This window comes from Camarhynchus parvulus, chromosome 2 (assembly GCF_901933205.1).
Source record: "Camarhynchus parvulus chromosome 2, STF_HiC, whole genome shotgun sequence".
In the NCBI taxonomy this organism is placed as follows: domain Eukaryota; kingdom Metazoa; phylum Chordata; class Aves; order Passeriformes; family Thraupidae; genus Camarhynchus; species Camarhynchus parvulus.
The window spans coordinates 21,568,946-21,583,676 of NC_044572.1; the positions used below are offsets into that span (position 1 = coordinate 21,568,946).

The 14,731-nt window shown below is 37.8% G+C and overlaps 2 protein-coding genes across 2 annotated transcripts; one reads left to right on the forward strand and one right to left on the reverse strand.

The window, feature by feature from the left end:
- Positions 1-1,256: 1,256 nt before the first annotated feature.
- ACBD7 (acyl-CoA binding domain containing 7) lies at positions 1,257-7,186 on the forward strand. The gene is made up of 4 exons (XM_030971525.1): positions 1,257-1,647; positions 6,537-6,654; positions 6,758-6,820; positions 6,907-7,186. Exons 1-4 carry the CDS (start codon positions 1,636-1,638, stop codon positions 6,978-6,980), a joined length of 267 nt encoding a protein of 88 aa, XP_030827385.1. The 5' UTR covers positions 1,257-1,635; the 3' UTR covers positions 6,981-7,186.
- A 317-nt stretch (positions 7,187-7,503) lies between these two features.
- OLAH (oleoyl-ACP hydrolase) lies at positions 7,504-14,567 on the reverse strand. Its single transcript, XM_030971524.1, has 8 exons — positions 14,508-14,567; positions 14,184-14,203; positions 12,601-12,734; positions 10,818-10,956; positions 10,138-10,237; positions 8,910-9,079; positions 7,920-8,005; positions 7,504-7,675 (listed from the first exon to the last, which is right to left on the reverse strand). Exons 1-8 carry the CDS (start codon positions 14,565-14,567, stop codon positions 7,545-7,547), a joined length of 840 nt encoding a protein of 279 aa, XP_030827384.1. The 3' UTR covers positions 7,504-7,544.
- Between the last annotated feature and the right edge of the window lie 164 nt (positions 14,568-14,731).

Consider the following 14,731-nt stretch of genomic DNA (forward strand, 5'->3'; position numbering starts at 1 on the left):
GGTGACAGGTGAGGACTGGTTCCATTCAGTGTTTCCCGCAATCTGCCCTCAGCCTTTAACAAATCTTCACAAGTGCATTCATTTTCCACATTCACCGCAGTGCACAGCATGGTTAAGCGCAGCTTCTTGGCCCTGAAAGAGCTAGGGCACCGGTACTAGAAAATTTTCAATTTTTTTAAAATCTTCTATTTACTTACATTTACTTGGACTGTTTCCTTGTTAATTCCTGATTTAATTTAACCCGGACTTGTTTCCCCTCAAATTACTTTTTTGGCATGGTTTTATGGAAGTTAGCAGATTAAAAAATGCAAAAGTGCCTACCGTAGATCTAAGTATGCTTAGAGAATTATGTACATGTGAAAAACGCCAATCACTTAGGGTTTTTTTTAATTTTAAAAGTTTAATAGTAATAAAATGGTTATAAAAATAGAAATACAATTATAGTAATAATAATTTGGACAATTTGAGTTAGGACAATATGAAACAATAGAACAAAAGAGTTACGGATGTCCAGGTACCTTTTTCTGGGCAGCACGAGTCTGAAAAAGGACACCTGTTAACAAAGGATTAACCCTTAAAAACAATAGCTTGTTGCATATTCATACACTTCATACATGATGCATAAATTCCATTCAAATACAGGATTCTGTCTGGTCATCGTCAGCTTCTTCCTCTGAATCCTAACAGCGCCTTCGAGGCGGGAAGAAGTTCGTTTCTTCTGATAAGAGGTCAATAAATTCTTTTTCTCTGAAAGATTTAGGTGTCCTGTGGCTGCTATCTCGCTGCAAGTCTTTTCTTTAAAAAAAGTATCCTTCATAGCGTCGTTTCTGTTTTGACATTTTTTATAACCTAAAACTCTATTTAACACACTAATTAAGAGAATTAATACAGCATTACTTTCTAACACAACACTTATAATATTCACTTTAACATTTGTGAAAAGCCAATCATAAAATATGCATTTTTCACATACGTAAGTGTATAGAGGCATGAATATAAATAATTCATTGATACAAGAGAGATGGATTTTTCTTTCCTTTAGTGGTTACACTTGTAGGGTAGTTTATCAATTGATTTAATATTTTTATTCTATACTTAGTAGACCAAATTGAAAATCAGCATTCACAGTGTATTTTGTGTGTGTAGCCCCTTGTGTGAAGCATCCTTGAGATGACCCTCGTGTTTTTCAGAGCTGCAGCTGAAGGGTGCGAGGCCCCAGGTTGGGGGGACGTGGGCATGGGCAGGGACTGCGGCAGAAGGAACAGTTCCAATAACTGGATTGGTTGCAGTTCAAACCACTCGAGAAATTCCTTTGTCAAACAAACGGCTTGGGAATCTTTCTGTATCACTGCTCTCAGCCTGGCGGCCTAATCCTCAGTGGTGTGGCTGGAGCTCAGGCTTTTCAGCGGAAACCACCGGGGGTTTAGCGCTCCCTGCCCACCGCCCCTTCCCGGCGCTGGTGCCGCTCGTTGTCGCGGCGGGAGCCGAGGGGCGCGGCGGCAGCGAGTCCCCGTGTGCTGCCGGGCTGAGGTCACGGGCACCGTCCCAGCGCCGCCGCAGCCGACTGACAGACGCACCGCGTCCCCGCCACAAGGAGAAGGAGCGAGGCCGTTCCCTGCGCATCCCCGCAGCATCATGACTCTTGAGGTACGCAATTCTGCATCTGGGGAGACAGAGGCGAGGAGAGGGATGCACTGTGCGTCTGTGTGATGCCGTGCTAGAGACTGTGGTATTTCTTCCGCATAAGGATTTTTACTGCAGAATCAAGGTTACCTTGTGGCAAGGGAAATCTGCCTGAACCCTTGGAGGTTAAATAGTGCATTACTTTTCACAAGTGGAGGATGAGAAGCAAGCTGGTTAATTTGAACAGTTTCATGGGTCATGTAATAGTTTGGATTTTCTTTTTTTTCATGGGTCATGTAATTTTACCTGTTCAGAGTATGCATGAATTATGTTTCTTCAGACGTGCATCTGAGTTTGCTAGGACTGAGTTAGACAGGGAAAGACAGGTACATACTTATGTTTTTAGGATCTAGCTGGTTGCTTGGAGCTGTTAAAGAAGGAGGGAAACTTCTAACGCTGAGACAGTGCTATATGTGCATTTGGGAAGCATTAATAATTTTTTAATAAGTTGTGCGGATTTTTTTAGGGCGCATGCATCTTTGGACTGCTACATTTTGATAGGTTTGTGTTTTGGTAGGAGAGCTTCTACTTACCTTCTAGCTAGACAGAGAACTTCTTTTTATGTACTCTCTGATTGTAGCTTTAAATAGCTGTTGAGGAAATTATCTTCATTGCTGGCTTTTAGCCTCCTACCTTTGTGGGAAACTATGAATACTTCCCTTGTCTTGGCCATGTCCTGATAGATTAAGCTGATTTTCTTCTTTAGGCTTTCCTATTATCCCTTTCACTTTCAAGATTTGCAAGCTCTTCTATCCTTGTCTCATTATGTCTGCCTCAGCTTAGTTAGTGTGCATTTTGCAAAGAGCGAGCAGCACAATGCTCTGACCTAGATGCAGGGAGTGCATTGCCAGCAGCTTAGCAATTTTCTTCTGAGCTGCAATTATGCTGAATAGCACAGAGGTTTCGTTGTGCTGTGTTACAGCTAAGAAGAAATCTCTTTCTTAGGTGGGTCAAAATTGCCAAATCCCAAACATAACACTACCTTCGCATAATTAATAATTGCTGAAATTACAGTTTGTTTTATTCTGCCTTAAACTCAATCTAGCAAGTGAACTTATTAGCCTGATGATTTAAGCAATGAGCCATAAATTATGATAAGAAAGAGCTGAATGCAGTATGATATGCTGTTCCATAGCTGCAGAGTTACACTTAAACATAAAAATCAGTGGTTGAAATTTTAAGATGCCATACGCATTCTGCATTAGACATTATAGGGTTTATCTGTCCACATTGGTTTGGTTGACAGTTACCAACCATATCCATAAATTTACTGAATCTAGCTATATGGGAATGAGGACAAATGAATAAAATAATGTTCTCTTTAGTGAGGCTGTAAACTATTTTTAAGTTTTGCAAACTGGTAAAATATTCTGCTGTAAATGAAGAATTCATTCAAGCTTTTTTCTTCACAAAAAGACAGTGTCTGATAATGGTCTGATAATTCGTGCTTTTATCTTTAAAGCACATGTATATGTTTATGTCTGTATATATTTTTATGCTTTTTATTTGAGGCGTTAAAGGGAATTTTATTGGCACATGATTAACAGAAAATTGTATTTTTACAGGCTGCTCATAAGCATGTTGTGTAAGCAGGCAAATCCTAAGCAACAGTCTGTGTAGAATGATTGGCTAGAGGAGGATAAAGAACAAAAGGTTTAGTATTTAGATTTCATTTCTGCACCTTTCTTGCTCTGTAAGATATGCCTTTGCAAATCTTAAAACTATCTTGTGATACTTGCCTCTAGATGCAAATAGAATAAAATTATAGGAAAATAAGTTTGTTAACTTAATGGTTTCCTTAACTTTTTATCTTTTGTCTTGTACAATTGAACAGGGCTTCTGGTTCATTCTTACTGTGGAGTTGTCATGGTTTAACACTACCCAGCAAATAAGTACCGTGCAGTCATTTGCTCACCCACTTCACCTACGGTGGGATGGGGAGGAGAATTGGCAGTGAGGAGAAGGGCAGGAAGCAAAAACTCATGGGCTGAGATAAGAATAGTTTAATGACTTTTAAAATAAGTAAAATATAATACTGTGAAAATAGTAATGAGAGAGAGAGAAAAAGAGAAAGTGCATGTGCAGTTAAACCCAGGAGAAGCACATGATGCACAATACGACTGCTCACTACTCACTGACCAAGGCTGACCATCCCTGAGCAGCAGTCAGTCCCTTTTGGCCAGCTCCTCCCAGTTTCTCCACTGGGCATGGATGTTCTGTGGTGTGGAATATCCCTTTGGCCAGTTTGGTCAGCTGTCCCAGAGGTGTCCCCCCCCTTCCCCAGATTCTTGTGCAGCTCCTCACATTCAGAGCATGAGATACTGAAGTCCTTGGCTCAGTGCAAGCACTACTCAGCAACAACCAAAACATCAGTGTGTTATCAACATTATTCTCATCCTGCATCCAAAACACTGCACTGTACCAGGTACTAGGGAGAAAATTAACCATACCCCAGACAAAACCAGGACAGAAGTTTAGATCAGAAAACAATTCCAGACTTGTGAAAGATTTCCACAAATTTGAATGGTCCTTGTACCTCAGTGCTGGCACAAGCTCACATGCAGTAGTAACTTATTTAAACTTTGAACAATGTGCCAACCTAGTTATGGTTTATTATTGATACAAATTTTAAATCTTACAATTAACAGAGTTCTACTATTGTTTGCACCTCTATGCCAATTTGGATAATATTAAGAGATGTCTGTGATGGAGGAGTCAGTCATAGTTATAGTCAAGAATGTCACATTTCTGATATTTGGATTAATAATGAAATATTTATTTTAATAAAATTGTAACTATAAAAAACCCCTTGAGTAGTAGGTCATCACATTTATTTTCATAAGTGAATGTCCATCCCTTTTATACATCTGTACCAATGGTGTGACTTTAAATGCTTTGCTTTGAGGAGCATCAAATATGTACAGTTCCAGTTTCTTTGAACCATTATTTTTAATTCCTTGGTAAGGTAGTTTGCATTGCTAATTTTGTTTCCCCTTGTTAAATGCTTCTCCATTATAAATGCTGTACATCTGCTAAAAACACTTGTTAGTGCATAGGAGTTTTTGTGTCATTAGACTTGCCTTGCTACCTCAGTACAAAACACCCTCATATGCTAATGCTGCAGTGCCTGGAGCACTGCACAGCGGCCTGGCACAGCCGCAGTGACTCGGGAGCAGGCTGGGATGTCAATTCACAGCATGTGAGCTCCTCTGCAATCCCCATGTCCCTGCCTCTTCCCCGAGGTGAGCACAAAGTGGAATAGGCCTGTTTTCATGGAAGGATAAGGCACCTGACTGTCAAATAAAGCTCTATGAGCAGTATCACAGGTACTGTGAGTTCAGACTCCTGCTTGTGGCAGTGTGTCTGTCCCCTCCCTGCTCCCAGGCTGAAGGCACTCCTGCTGTGCTTAAGACACAAGGCAAGGTGCTTCTGTCCCAAACCCCGAATTCTCTGCCTGTGCTGGTGTGACTTCCTGGCCCCAAACACATGGGTTCGCCATTCTGGGTTTGCTGCTGAAAGGAAGCAAAACTGTGTTATTTGCTTACTCACTATGGGCCTTAGCAATTTTTGGTGAAAAATTAAAAATTAGTTTAACATCTGAACTTGTTGAAGCATTTGGTGGATCCCTGCATCCCCATGGCCTCCATGGGCTGCAGAGGCACAGCTGCTGCCCCCTGGCCTGCCCCATGGCCTGAGGGGAATCTCGGCCCCAGCGCCTGGAGCAGCTCCTGCCCCTCCTGCGCTGTCCTCGGGGTCTGCAGGGCTGCTCCTCTCACGTTCTCGCTCTGCTCTTCTCTGGCCATAGTTACAACTGGGCAACCATTTCTTGTTTATTTTCCTCCTTAAATCTGTTACCACAGAGGTGTTACCACCATTTCTAATCAGCCTGGCCTTGCCCAGCAGCACATCCATCTTTGGAGCCGACAGGAATTGGCTTTGCCAGACATGTTGGAAGCTTCTGGCAGCTTCTCATGGAAGCCACCCTTGTAGCCCCCCCCAGCCCCAACTACCAAAAACCAGGCCATGCAAAACCAATATCCTGGTTTTGTACATTTTAAGTATTTGTGCAGGATATACTGTGCTTCTGTAAATGCAGATCCAACTCAAAAGCTAAAATAATTGTTGAAACCAGCATATAGCATGTTAAAGTGCTTGTATCAGTCCTCATTAGAGTAGTGTGGTAACCTGATGGGTCTGTAGTCACTATACAAAATCTGTCTCTTTCTGAAATGTTCTGGGCATGAAACAGAACTCCAGACCTTAGCCTGAGACCTCCTTTATAGCGAGAATGGCTACAGCCTCAGGTTGATGTGAGTGTGTGATTCACAGTGATGAATCACACACTCACACTTTACTCTGGTGCTGTCCTGTGTTTCAGAGATGGCTGTGGAAGGTGGTCCTGCAGTAGCTCATCTCCACGAGGTACCTCTGTGCCAGCTGTTGATCACCTACTTCCCTGTCAGCAGAGCAGAGGAAATGGAGGGTGAATTGGGTAGTACCACTCAGAGGGGATTTGAGCTCCACCACTTGAGCCAACACAGTGTAGGCAGGGTCAAAACAATTCAGAGATTACTGTGGGATGTAAAGTTCAGTGAATGGCTTCATACCTGTAGTGTGACTGTAAAAGACATGTACACCACATAAATTGTGAAGGCTGCCCTATCAACCATACAACCCTAAATCCCTTTCTAACAAGGTACACATTTATGAAGCTTCTTTCATGGGAAGAAGCCTTGTCTGATTTCTAAACTCAAGTGAGTCATTGAGAACATCTAATGATACTACTGTGTGTCTTATAACTCGTGTTTTAAAAACATCCCTTGAGAGGAGAACCCTTTCTGTTCTTTCATCAGGCTGACTTCGATGGTGCTGCAGAAGATGTAAAAAAATTAAAAACAAGACCAACTGATGAAGAACTGAAGGAACTGTATGGATTCTACAAACAGGCTACTGTTGGAGATATTAATATTGGTATTACTATATATACTTCACATTTACTCACATATCTTGATAAAATCAATCTAATGTGATGTAAATCTGCATGATAACCAAAGCTATGCATTTATTTTGACAGAATGTCCAGGAATGCTAGATTTGAAAGGCAAAGCCAAATGGGAGGCATGGAACCTGAAAAAAGGTGTTACACCAATTAAATTTACATCCTGTAGTCAAGTTTATAGGATGATAAATGAGAAAGCTAATGACTCCTACTTTCCTTTGCAGGTTTATCAAAGGAGGATGCCATGAATGCCTATATCTCTAAAGCAAGAGCAATGGTAGAAAAATATGGGATCTAGAATATTCAAAATAATTCTCACTAATACTTAACTCTTCAGTAGCTAATGAACTAACTCTGTTGAGAAAAATGCAATACTAACTCCTCAGTGAGGTCTGACACTAATATCTTTTAAGCATAAGCTGTTTAACTGTTAAGGGTATTTACATATATAATCTATTTTTAGTTTGTATATTAATCTAAATAAATTTGAACTGAATAAATGAAGCTTTCTGTGAGAATTATGGATTTTTGTGGGTATTAAATTATATTTAGCATTTTGACAGGAGCAGACAAACCAAAGTTCTAACAGTAAAATAACATAGACATAATTTTTTTGCAAACAGGGTTATGGAATAAAGTGAAGAGTTTGTACACATGTAAGAGAAGAAGGAAAAGATTAAACCTTTTTTAAGACCCAAAGCAATGTTTGTTTTCAAAACATCAGGAAAACACCCCCTTATAAAGGATTACAGAGGAACAGAACAACTTTGAGGCATAACTGCAATGTAGAGAAAGAAGTGATTTATTACAAATTGCTGCGGACTAACCTTACACATTCTGCTATTAAAATTGAGAGAAATACTCATAGACCATTTTCTATGCTTCTTGTCATGTGTTTTATCAAGAAGCTTTCATTAGAGGGTTTCAGCAGATAAAGGTGATCTCCAGGAAGCTCATAAAAGGAAGTATCTCCACTCGTTAGTTCTTGCCAACCTAAAAAAGATACTTAAAGTGTCAGAGAAATGTCAACTATTGTGATTATTTTGTATAACTATTTCAAAGCTATAATTTAATAATTATTTAAAATCCCATATCAACTTTTTGGTTCATATATTGAAACTGCTCTGTTGATTTGTTTCCTTTAAGAAGGAGGTAGACTCTAGAAAACTCTAATTAACGGGTGTAATACAACAAGAAAATGTGTAAGTATAAGAGGAAAATCATTTAAGCAAAGTACCTTTTGCATCATATATTTTATCATCAGACCCACAAAAGTAGGTAATATCACAGGAGAAGGGGATATTCACTTCTGTCTTCTCAAATCTGTGAACATAAAAGTAGTCATAAAACATTCAATAAGACATGTATATTTGAAATTTGCTTCCACATACAAAAAAGATTTTTTGTTCTTCCCCAAAACGTAACAAATTTCAGGAGTTAGATTATACAGAACATCAGGAGAAGAAAATACTCTGGAAGTTTCTTAGCTCCTTACCCTACTTAAATTAGATATAAAATTGTAAGGAAAGAATGACCCAATAGTTAGGGAAAAAAAAGAGCTTCAACCTGCAATAAAAATTCTCACTTACAATAAATAATGATGTTACCTACTTATATACAAGTTCTAACATTTCCGCATCTTTCAGTGTCAGATTCCTAAGACCAAAATGAGTCCCACATCCAAGAGTGTCCTTGTTTTTGCCAAGGTAAGAAGCCTTAACCACTAGGCTACATGAGCTGTCATGTAATGTCCAGTGGGGACAGCAGTTAGGACACAGGAAGCCAGTTGCTCTCTGGGTGCCCAGAACACAGGGACTCTTTTTTCTGGTTAGGCTAGAGGACCTTGGATCTGGAGGCTGAATGCAGTGTTCCTGAAGCATGATGAGCTGAGATTGTTAACCTCAGAGAACAATGAAAGACACGAGAATATTCCCTTTTAGTAGCTGCTAACTTTAGATGGTAGGTAGAACTGTAATTCTTCCATGACAGGTTCACCAAGGTAGTAACTGTTGTGGTTGCTGCAGTAAGCAATGTTTCATCTAGGGCTTAAATACCAGAAAACAAATAGAAAAGCATTCAAAGGAAAAAAACCTATGTTTACTGTTTCTTATTCTTTTTACAACAGAAATGAGAACAAGTTACTAAGAAAGAAAAAAGAAAACATGATCAGACAGAAGTAAAAATGTAAAATACAAATACAAAAGTAATACAAAGTTGTAAAACTTACGAACATGTCTTAAAAAGTCTGGCGTCTTCTTTGAAAACAAGCGCTGTATCTCTCCAAAGGTCTTTATCAAGTGGAAGCTCAAAATTTCCTCCTAGAATCTCCATAATTGCAAGAAGATCACTGTGTCCATCAGGTAGGTCTATGCTTTGGACAGCAAGATATGCTGCAGACTGTCAGTACCAAACAAAGCAGATCAGATGTTGTATATAATATACTTTGAATAACTTTTTTGTTAAAATTATTTTAATAAAAAGAACAATAATTTTCCATCTCCAGAATATGATGGCTGATTTGTTTAACATTCACAGAGAACACTTCATGGAAAGGTTAGTAGACTGTGCTTACTGAAATTACAAACTATGAGTGAGTCAAGTACTCTGTACTTCTGAAACTTACACAAATAAGTTTCAAATAAGACAAATAACTGTTAATATTATTTTGTTCAAGCTTGACTCTTACAATTGAAATACAACTAGTAAAGTAATCTAAGAGAAAGAAAAACCTAGCACTGGACATAAACCTGGCTAATGTAGGGCTGAAGAGACCAACTGATTATGGAAGTTTGTGGGAATAACAATTGCTTCCTTGAATCACTAGCTCATACTCAGGACTGAGTATGAAGAAAATGAAGCCTTAAAAACTGAAGAACAGAAATAGCAAATGCTAGCTGAGAACAGGGAAAATGGACTGGAAAAATGCCACTTCACTACTGTTTTTCTGAGAAAGACTAGCAGAACCAGCAGAACCTCAGAAAAAACTGATTAAAATCCTAGAAAGAATGAGGAGAGAGAAAAAAAAATGGACAAATGTATTGAGGGCTGATGCAGCAGGTTTATGAAAGACTTGGTAAAGACAGTCACTTCACATATTACACAGTAAGGAGGACCACTTAGAATTTTGGTTTGATTATTTTTGAGTGTTAAGCCAATGGCCATACTAAATAACAGAATATTCAAAAAAGTTTTGTTTAAGGATTAGTTAGTTTAAGCATTAATAAGTTCCAGCATTAGTTTAAGGAGATTGTTCTCCCAAGGCTAAGGTTAGCAGCAGTGAGTATTATGTATTCTGCATCAACCTCAGAACACTTTTCACTTCATAGATTCTGAAGAAATGCTGATTATTTTTTTTAATTAAAACTACTCTGCATACCATACTGTAAAATATTATTCTTACTCTTAGTAGCTAATTTATGGTTCTGTTTCATAACGTTAATGATTCTGTAGCTTACATTTGGGGCATGTGCTGCTGACATGAAAAGATGGACTGGCTCCAGTCCATACTTTTGTTTCAGATGAAGTGCAACGGCAAAACTCATGTAAGTTCCAAAACTGCAGCAAAACAAGAAATTAAAGCAAAGTAAAAATGTACATAAAACCTGAAAAATATAAACATAATTTTTATTTCAGTGCTAACTGGCTATCTTGAACAATTGCTGAAATGGTATATGACATGCAGATTATAATGATATTAGTTTATTGACATGAAGTATATTCCTACACAGTCTAATTTTGCAAATAAGGCCTTTTCATATTCTCTTTCTTTTAATAGTCTCCTTAATTTTCAATAAGAACAGTTATTTTGAATACTTGGGACTCAACAATCTTTAAAATCTGTGTTTTATGAGTGATTCACCCCCTGCATTCATATAGATCAAGCACTGGCACAAATATTAATAAATGCAATTGTGATTGATTCAAAACACATGCTCAGGTGTTGCACCTGAAAGTATAAATAAATAACCAGAGTCTTTGAGAGCAACTGCATGTTTTAGGATAACTTGACAGAACATCCTTGCAGAAGCATATTTTTCCTAAAGGTTTTGCAAATAAAAACAAGTAACTCTCTACTCCTAGAGCTCAGCAATAGAAGCTCTTTCACCAGGGTATGTAAAAATGTATGTATTTTTACCTGTGGCCAAAAAATGCAAATGGTTTTTCTTTCAATTCTTTTAACAAAACACTTGTAATTTCATTAACTACACTTGTCATGTCTTTTGCAAAAGGCTCTTCAAGACGAGTTTCTCTTCCAGGAAGCCTTATACAGAACACTGCAGAAGATGTGAAGGAAGGGAGGGAAAAGAATTATAGCTATTTCAAATAGATATAGTAGAATAATTTTAATTAAGTTTTTTTATTATTCTGCAGAATATACATATTATTTTAATTAATCCTTCTTAGAGTTGATCTTGTGCACTTGCTTGCTATTGCTGCTACTGTGATTTAATCCTGCAAGAGATTAGGTTTCCACCCTTCTTTTAGTCTCAAATGTTGCCCCTCCTGCTGATCTGATTGCTAAATGCCTTGGATCAGAATCCACAAGATCCTGATTTCAGCTGAGATTTGAAAGCAACTTTATTGTTATAAGTTTTAATAACAACCACAAATTCATTAATTTCAATAATAGTAAGTTTGAGGGTTGTGTAAAATATATCCTTTCAAGGGCAGCATTAGTAAGTGAAACTATATTAGAGTTGTACAATCCCTGTTTTCTTCCTTGTCAGCTCTTCAGCACTGCACATTGGAAAATGTGGAATCATAGTGCAATTTGGTGGATGTTTGTATTTATACTTACATTTATGGTTATTTATATTTATAGAGAAGGAAATTTACATGCTTTTACTCTTTTCCTTTCAAAATTGAGGATTTTCCTCTCACTGTTTAATGAAAGTAAGGAATGAATAGATAAGAAAAAAATGTTGATTTTTTTTCAAATCTCCTTGACATCATGCATACTGCTAGGTATGTAGAAGTAATGGGTCAGACACAAAGAGACAGACTGTGCTAGGAGACAGACTAAACCACAACCTAATACCATAGATACCAGTACAGAGAAGTTTGCATCTTCTATATTTTCTGCAAAAACCATCCCTGAAAGAACATGCTGTGCCCTGACTTTATTCGTCTGCATCTGCAGTTGGTCCTAGGCCATTTCCTTAGTGACTTTCTTGGAAGTAGTTCCTGTGGACAAAAACTTTTTCTTTCTTCTTTTTTGTTTTTTCCCCTAATTTCAAGGAAGATTCAACACGCAGATGCTTACCAGAAAGTATACTTGCATTTAGAGGACTGGTAAAACTGCAATGGCAATGCTCATGAATATGACATTGTTTTTTTCTTTGTAGAAGGTTTGGAAAATGGCCTTGGTTCCTCTTCAAATAGGTCAAGCAATGGATTTTTTTAGTGCTGATATATCTTGTGAGCAGTGAGAATTACTTCATAGTGTAACTAAACATCATTTCACTGTTATAAAATTCATAGATTAAATTTCAGTTTTGATACAAGAAGTACAAACACTGGATAAGAGATACCCTGTAGCCTCTCAAAATTAAAAATAGTTCTCATATCTTCACTGTTAACCTTGCTGAAGACTGGCTTATCAACAATATTCAGTGTAGTTCTGTTTCTGAATCATACCAGTAGTTTCTGAAGCAGTCAAGCATACTATACTCTTGTGAATTGTAGCTCTGAGGATATAATTTTTCACCCAATCAAATATAATTTGATTCAAGGTGGTACAGAAAATGTATCCTAGTGGAAATGCTAGTTCCTAATGAATGCTAGTTCCTTCCTTTCTGGAGAAGACACATTAGATAAAGATTGTGATGCTTTCAAGACTATTATATTCCATTTAAAAAATTTGGCTAATGAGTATTTCAGAACCGCTTAACTTCTACTGCAACTACAAAATTACTAACCTTCAACTGAGTCATTGAAGAGTCTACCCCACTGAGCAAGTTGTGAAGTTCCGCTTCCAGCCCATGGAAAGCAAATCAGTCTACAAAGAGCATCTGGCTTTTTTTGTACACAAGCAACCAGCTTTTCCATTTCTTAAAAAAAAAAAAAAAAAAAAAAAAAAAAAAACCAAAAACCCCCACCATCATTCTAGAACAAGACTCTTCAGATATAGGAAAATTAGAGTGAATTAAGTCTAAATTGAAACAACAGGGTGCAATAGTCTTTGTCATCAAAACTGCTTGTGTTACAACAACTATCTGCTAGATATGAAATAATCTTCCTGCAACACTGTGAAACAGTTCTGCTTTTATAAATGATGGTAGAATAGTATTGGGCAATACCCTTAGTTAATATTTGCTCAGTCACTGACCACAACAAACATTACAAGCAGCAAAATAAATTGTTAAGGGATTTAAGGAAGACCATTTAAAAACATAGAGTTTTAGGATATACACAAAAATAAAAGGTCCATCTGAAGAACCTAGAAAACATAAGGACCACCTAGTTCAATGTTCTCTTTATCACAGTGGTAAAATAAATGTCAAAGCCACAGTAGCATGTAGTTTCTTCATATATATAACATCTATTAATTACTCTTTCATGCATTTTTCCAGTCTCCCCTTAAAGAGTTGGCATCCATGACATCCTCTTGCAATGAGTTGCACAGCTCCACTATCTGATGCATGAAGAATGAATCCCTTTTTTGGTTTTAGTGGCTCCGAGAGTAACCTAAGTCAGAGCTGTAACTGAGATGCAGACTCATCACCAGCTCTGTCTGATCGTGCTGCTGCTGCTGAGACAATCTGTCCCCTCCCAGCCTCTTAGAGCATGATGCTCTACCCCAGTCTTTTACTCAGCACAAGCACTCCATAGCTATGTAGTAAGAGCACATTGTTTATCAAGCTGTAAACTAATCCTGTAGTTTAGTTTTCACCTACATCAGTCTCACCATCCTCCTGTTGAAAATGAAAGGAGCCTTTTATGACCTTTTTGGAAGCTTTCACACACTTCATCCAGCTGGACAGGTGCATGCTGATATTACATATACAGCCCCAAAGTTTGGATGCAAATGACACATCTGTGCTAACCTAATGGAGTAACTTGCCTTTAAGGATTATTTTACAACTCTCTCTGAAACAAAAAACCTGCAGAGTCTGTCTTACTGGTTTGAAAGATACATTTAGCCAATCTAATTTTCTTTCGCAGAAAAAGACAACAAACAAGAAAGAACTATTACATGAATACATAATCTTCTTTGGAGTACAGTTGAATCTCAATTTATTTGAAATCTAAGCATATTTGGTTAGGGAAATGTCTTTTTTCTCATTTTTTACCAGACAAGACAGCAATTTTTAAAAACTTGTTTATTATTTCCAAACTGTCTTTATATTTTCATCTAGTTCCACCTATTGGCCTTATACCTGAGATCTAACTTTGACCCTGTTATAACAAAGAGAGGATACATAAGAATTCTCTGCAAAATCAGGATTTCACTAGATTGTAAGCTTTTCAAGAGAAACAAGCTTTTATTTTATGCCCTATAAATTTTGTTAGATGCGTGGTCTGATGAATTAGTGTCAGAGAAATCGACATTAGAGTGTTCACAATGAAAAGAATGTTTCTTTCTAGAACTATCAGCAAAGAAATGGCTCAGTCAGTGAAAAAAAAAGAAAATCCACTGACTTTTAAGAAGGTATTTCCTGGCTTTTTTCTCTGCACATTTCGGATAAGCTGAAAATAAAATTCTAGTTTGATAGAGAGCTGTACAAAAGATTAAAAGAGCCATCATTTAAATCACAGAACAACTTAGGCTGAATGGGACTTCTAGAGATCACAGAGTTCAAATATTCTCTTGTTAGGGTTGAGCATCTCCAAGGATGGAGCCTCTACAATCTCCCTTGGTAACCATGTTCCAGTGTTCAATCATGGCTCATAGTGAGGATGCTTTTCTATCTATGTGCTTGTTGTCCCTTGTATCCAGAAGTCTTCTCTCTTTTTGCTGAGTACAGCCAAGAAGAGCCTGGCTCTGCCCATCCTTCTATTAGGCAGGTGAAGACATCTTCATTTGGCACACCCCTCTTAAGACAAAAC

Coding starts and splice junctions, on each gene's coding strand:
- ACBD7 (XM_030971525.1), top strand. Junction 6,655..6,757: donor TGTTGGAGATATTAATATTG/GTATTACTATAT, acceptor TTATTTTGACAG/AATGTCCAGGAATGCTAGAT. Junction 6,821..6,906: donor GGCATGGAACCTGAAAAAAG/GTGTTACACCAA, acceptor TTTCCTTTGCAG/GTTTATCAAAGGAGGATGCC.
- OLAH (XM_030971524.1), bottom strand. CDS start 14,567: ATGATTGAACACTGGAACATGGTTACCAAGGGAGATTGTAGAGGCTCC. Junction 10,957..12,600: donor CTTCAATGACTCAGTTGAAG/GTTAGTAATTTT, acceptor CATCTTCTGCAG/TGTTCTGTATAAGGCTTCCT. Junction 7,676..7,919: donor TAAAATATATGATGCAAAAG/GTACTTTGCTTA, acceptor TATCTTTTTTAG/GTTGGCAAGAACTAACGAGT.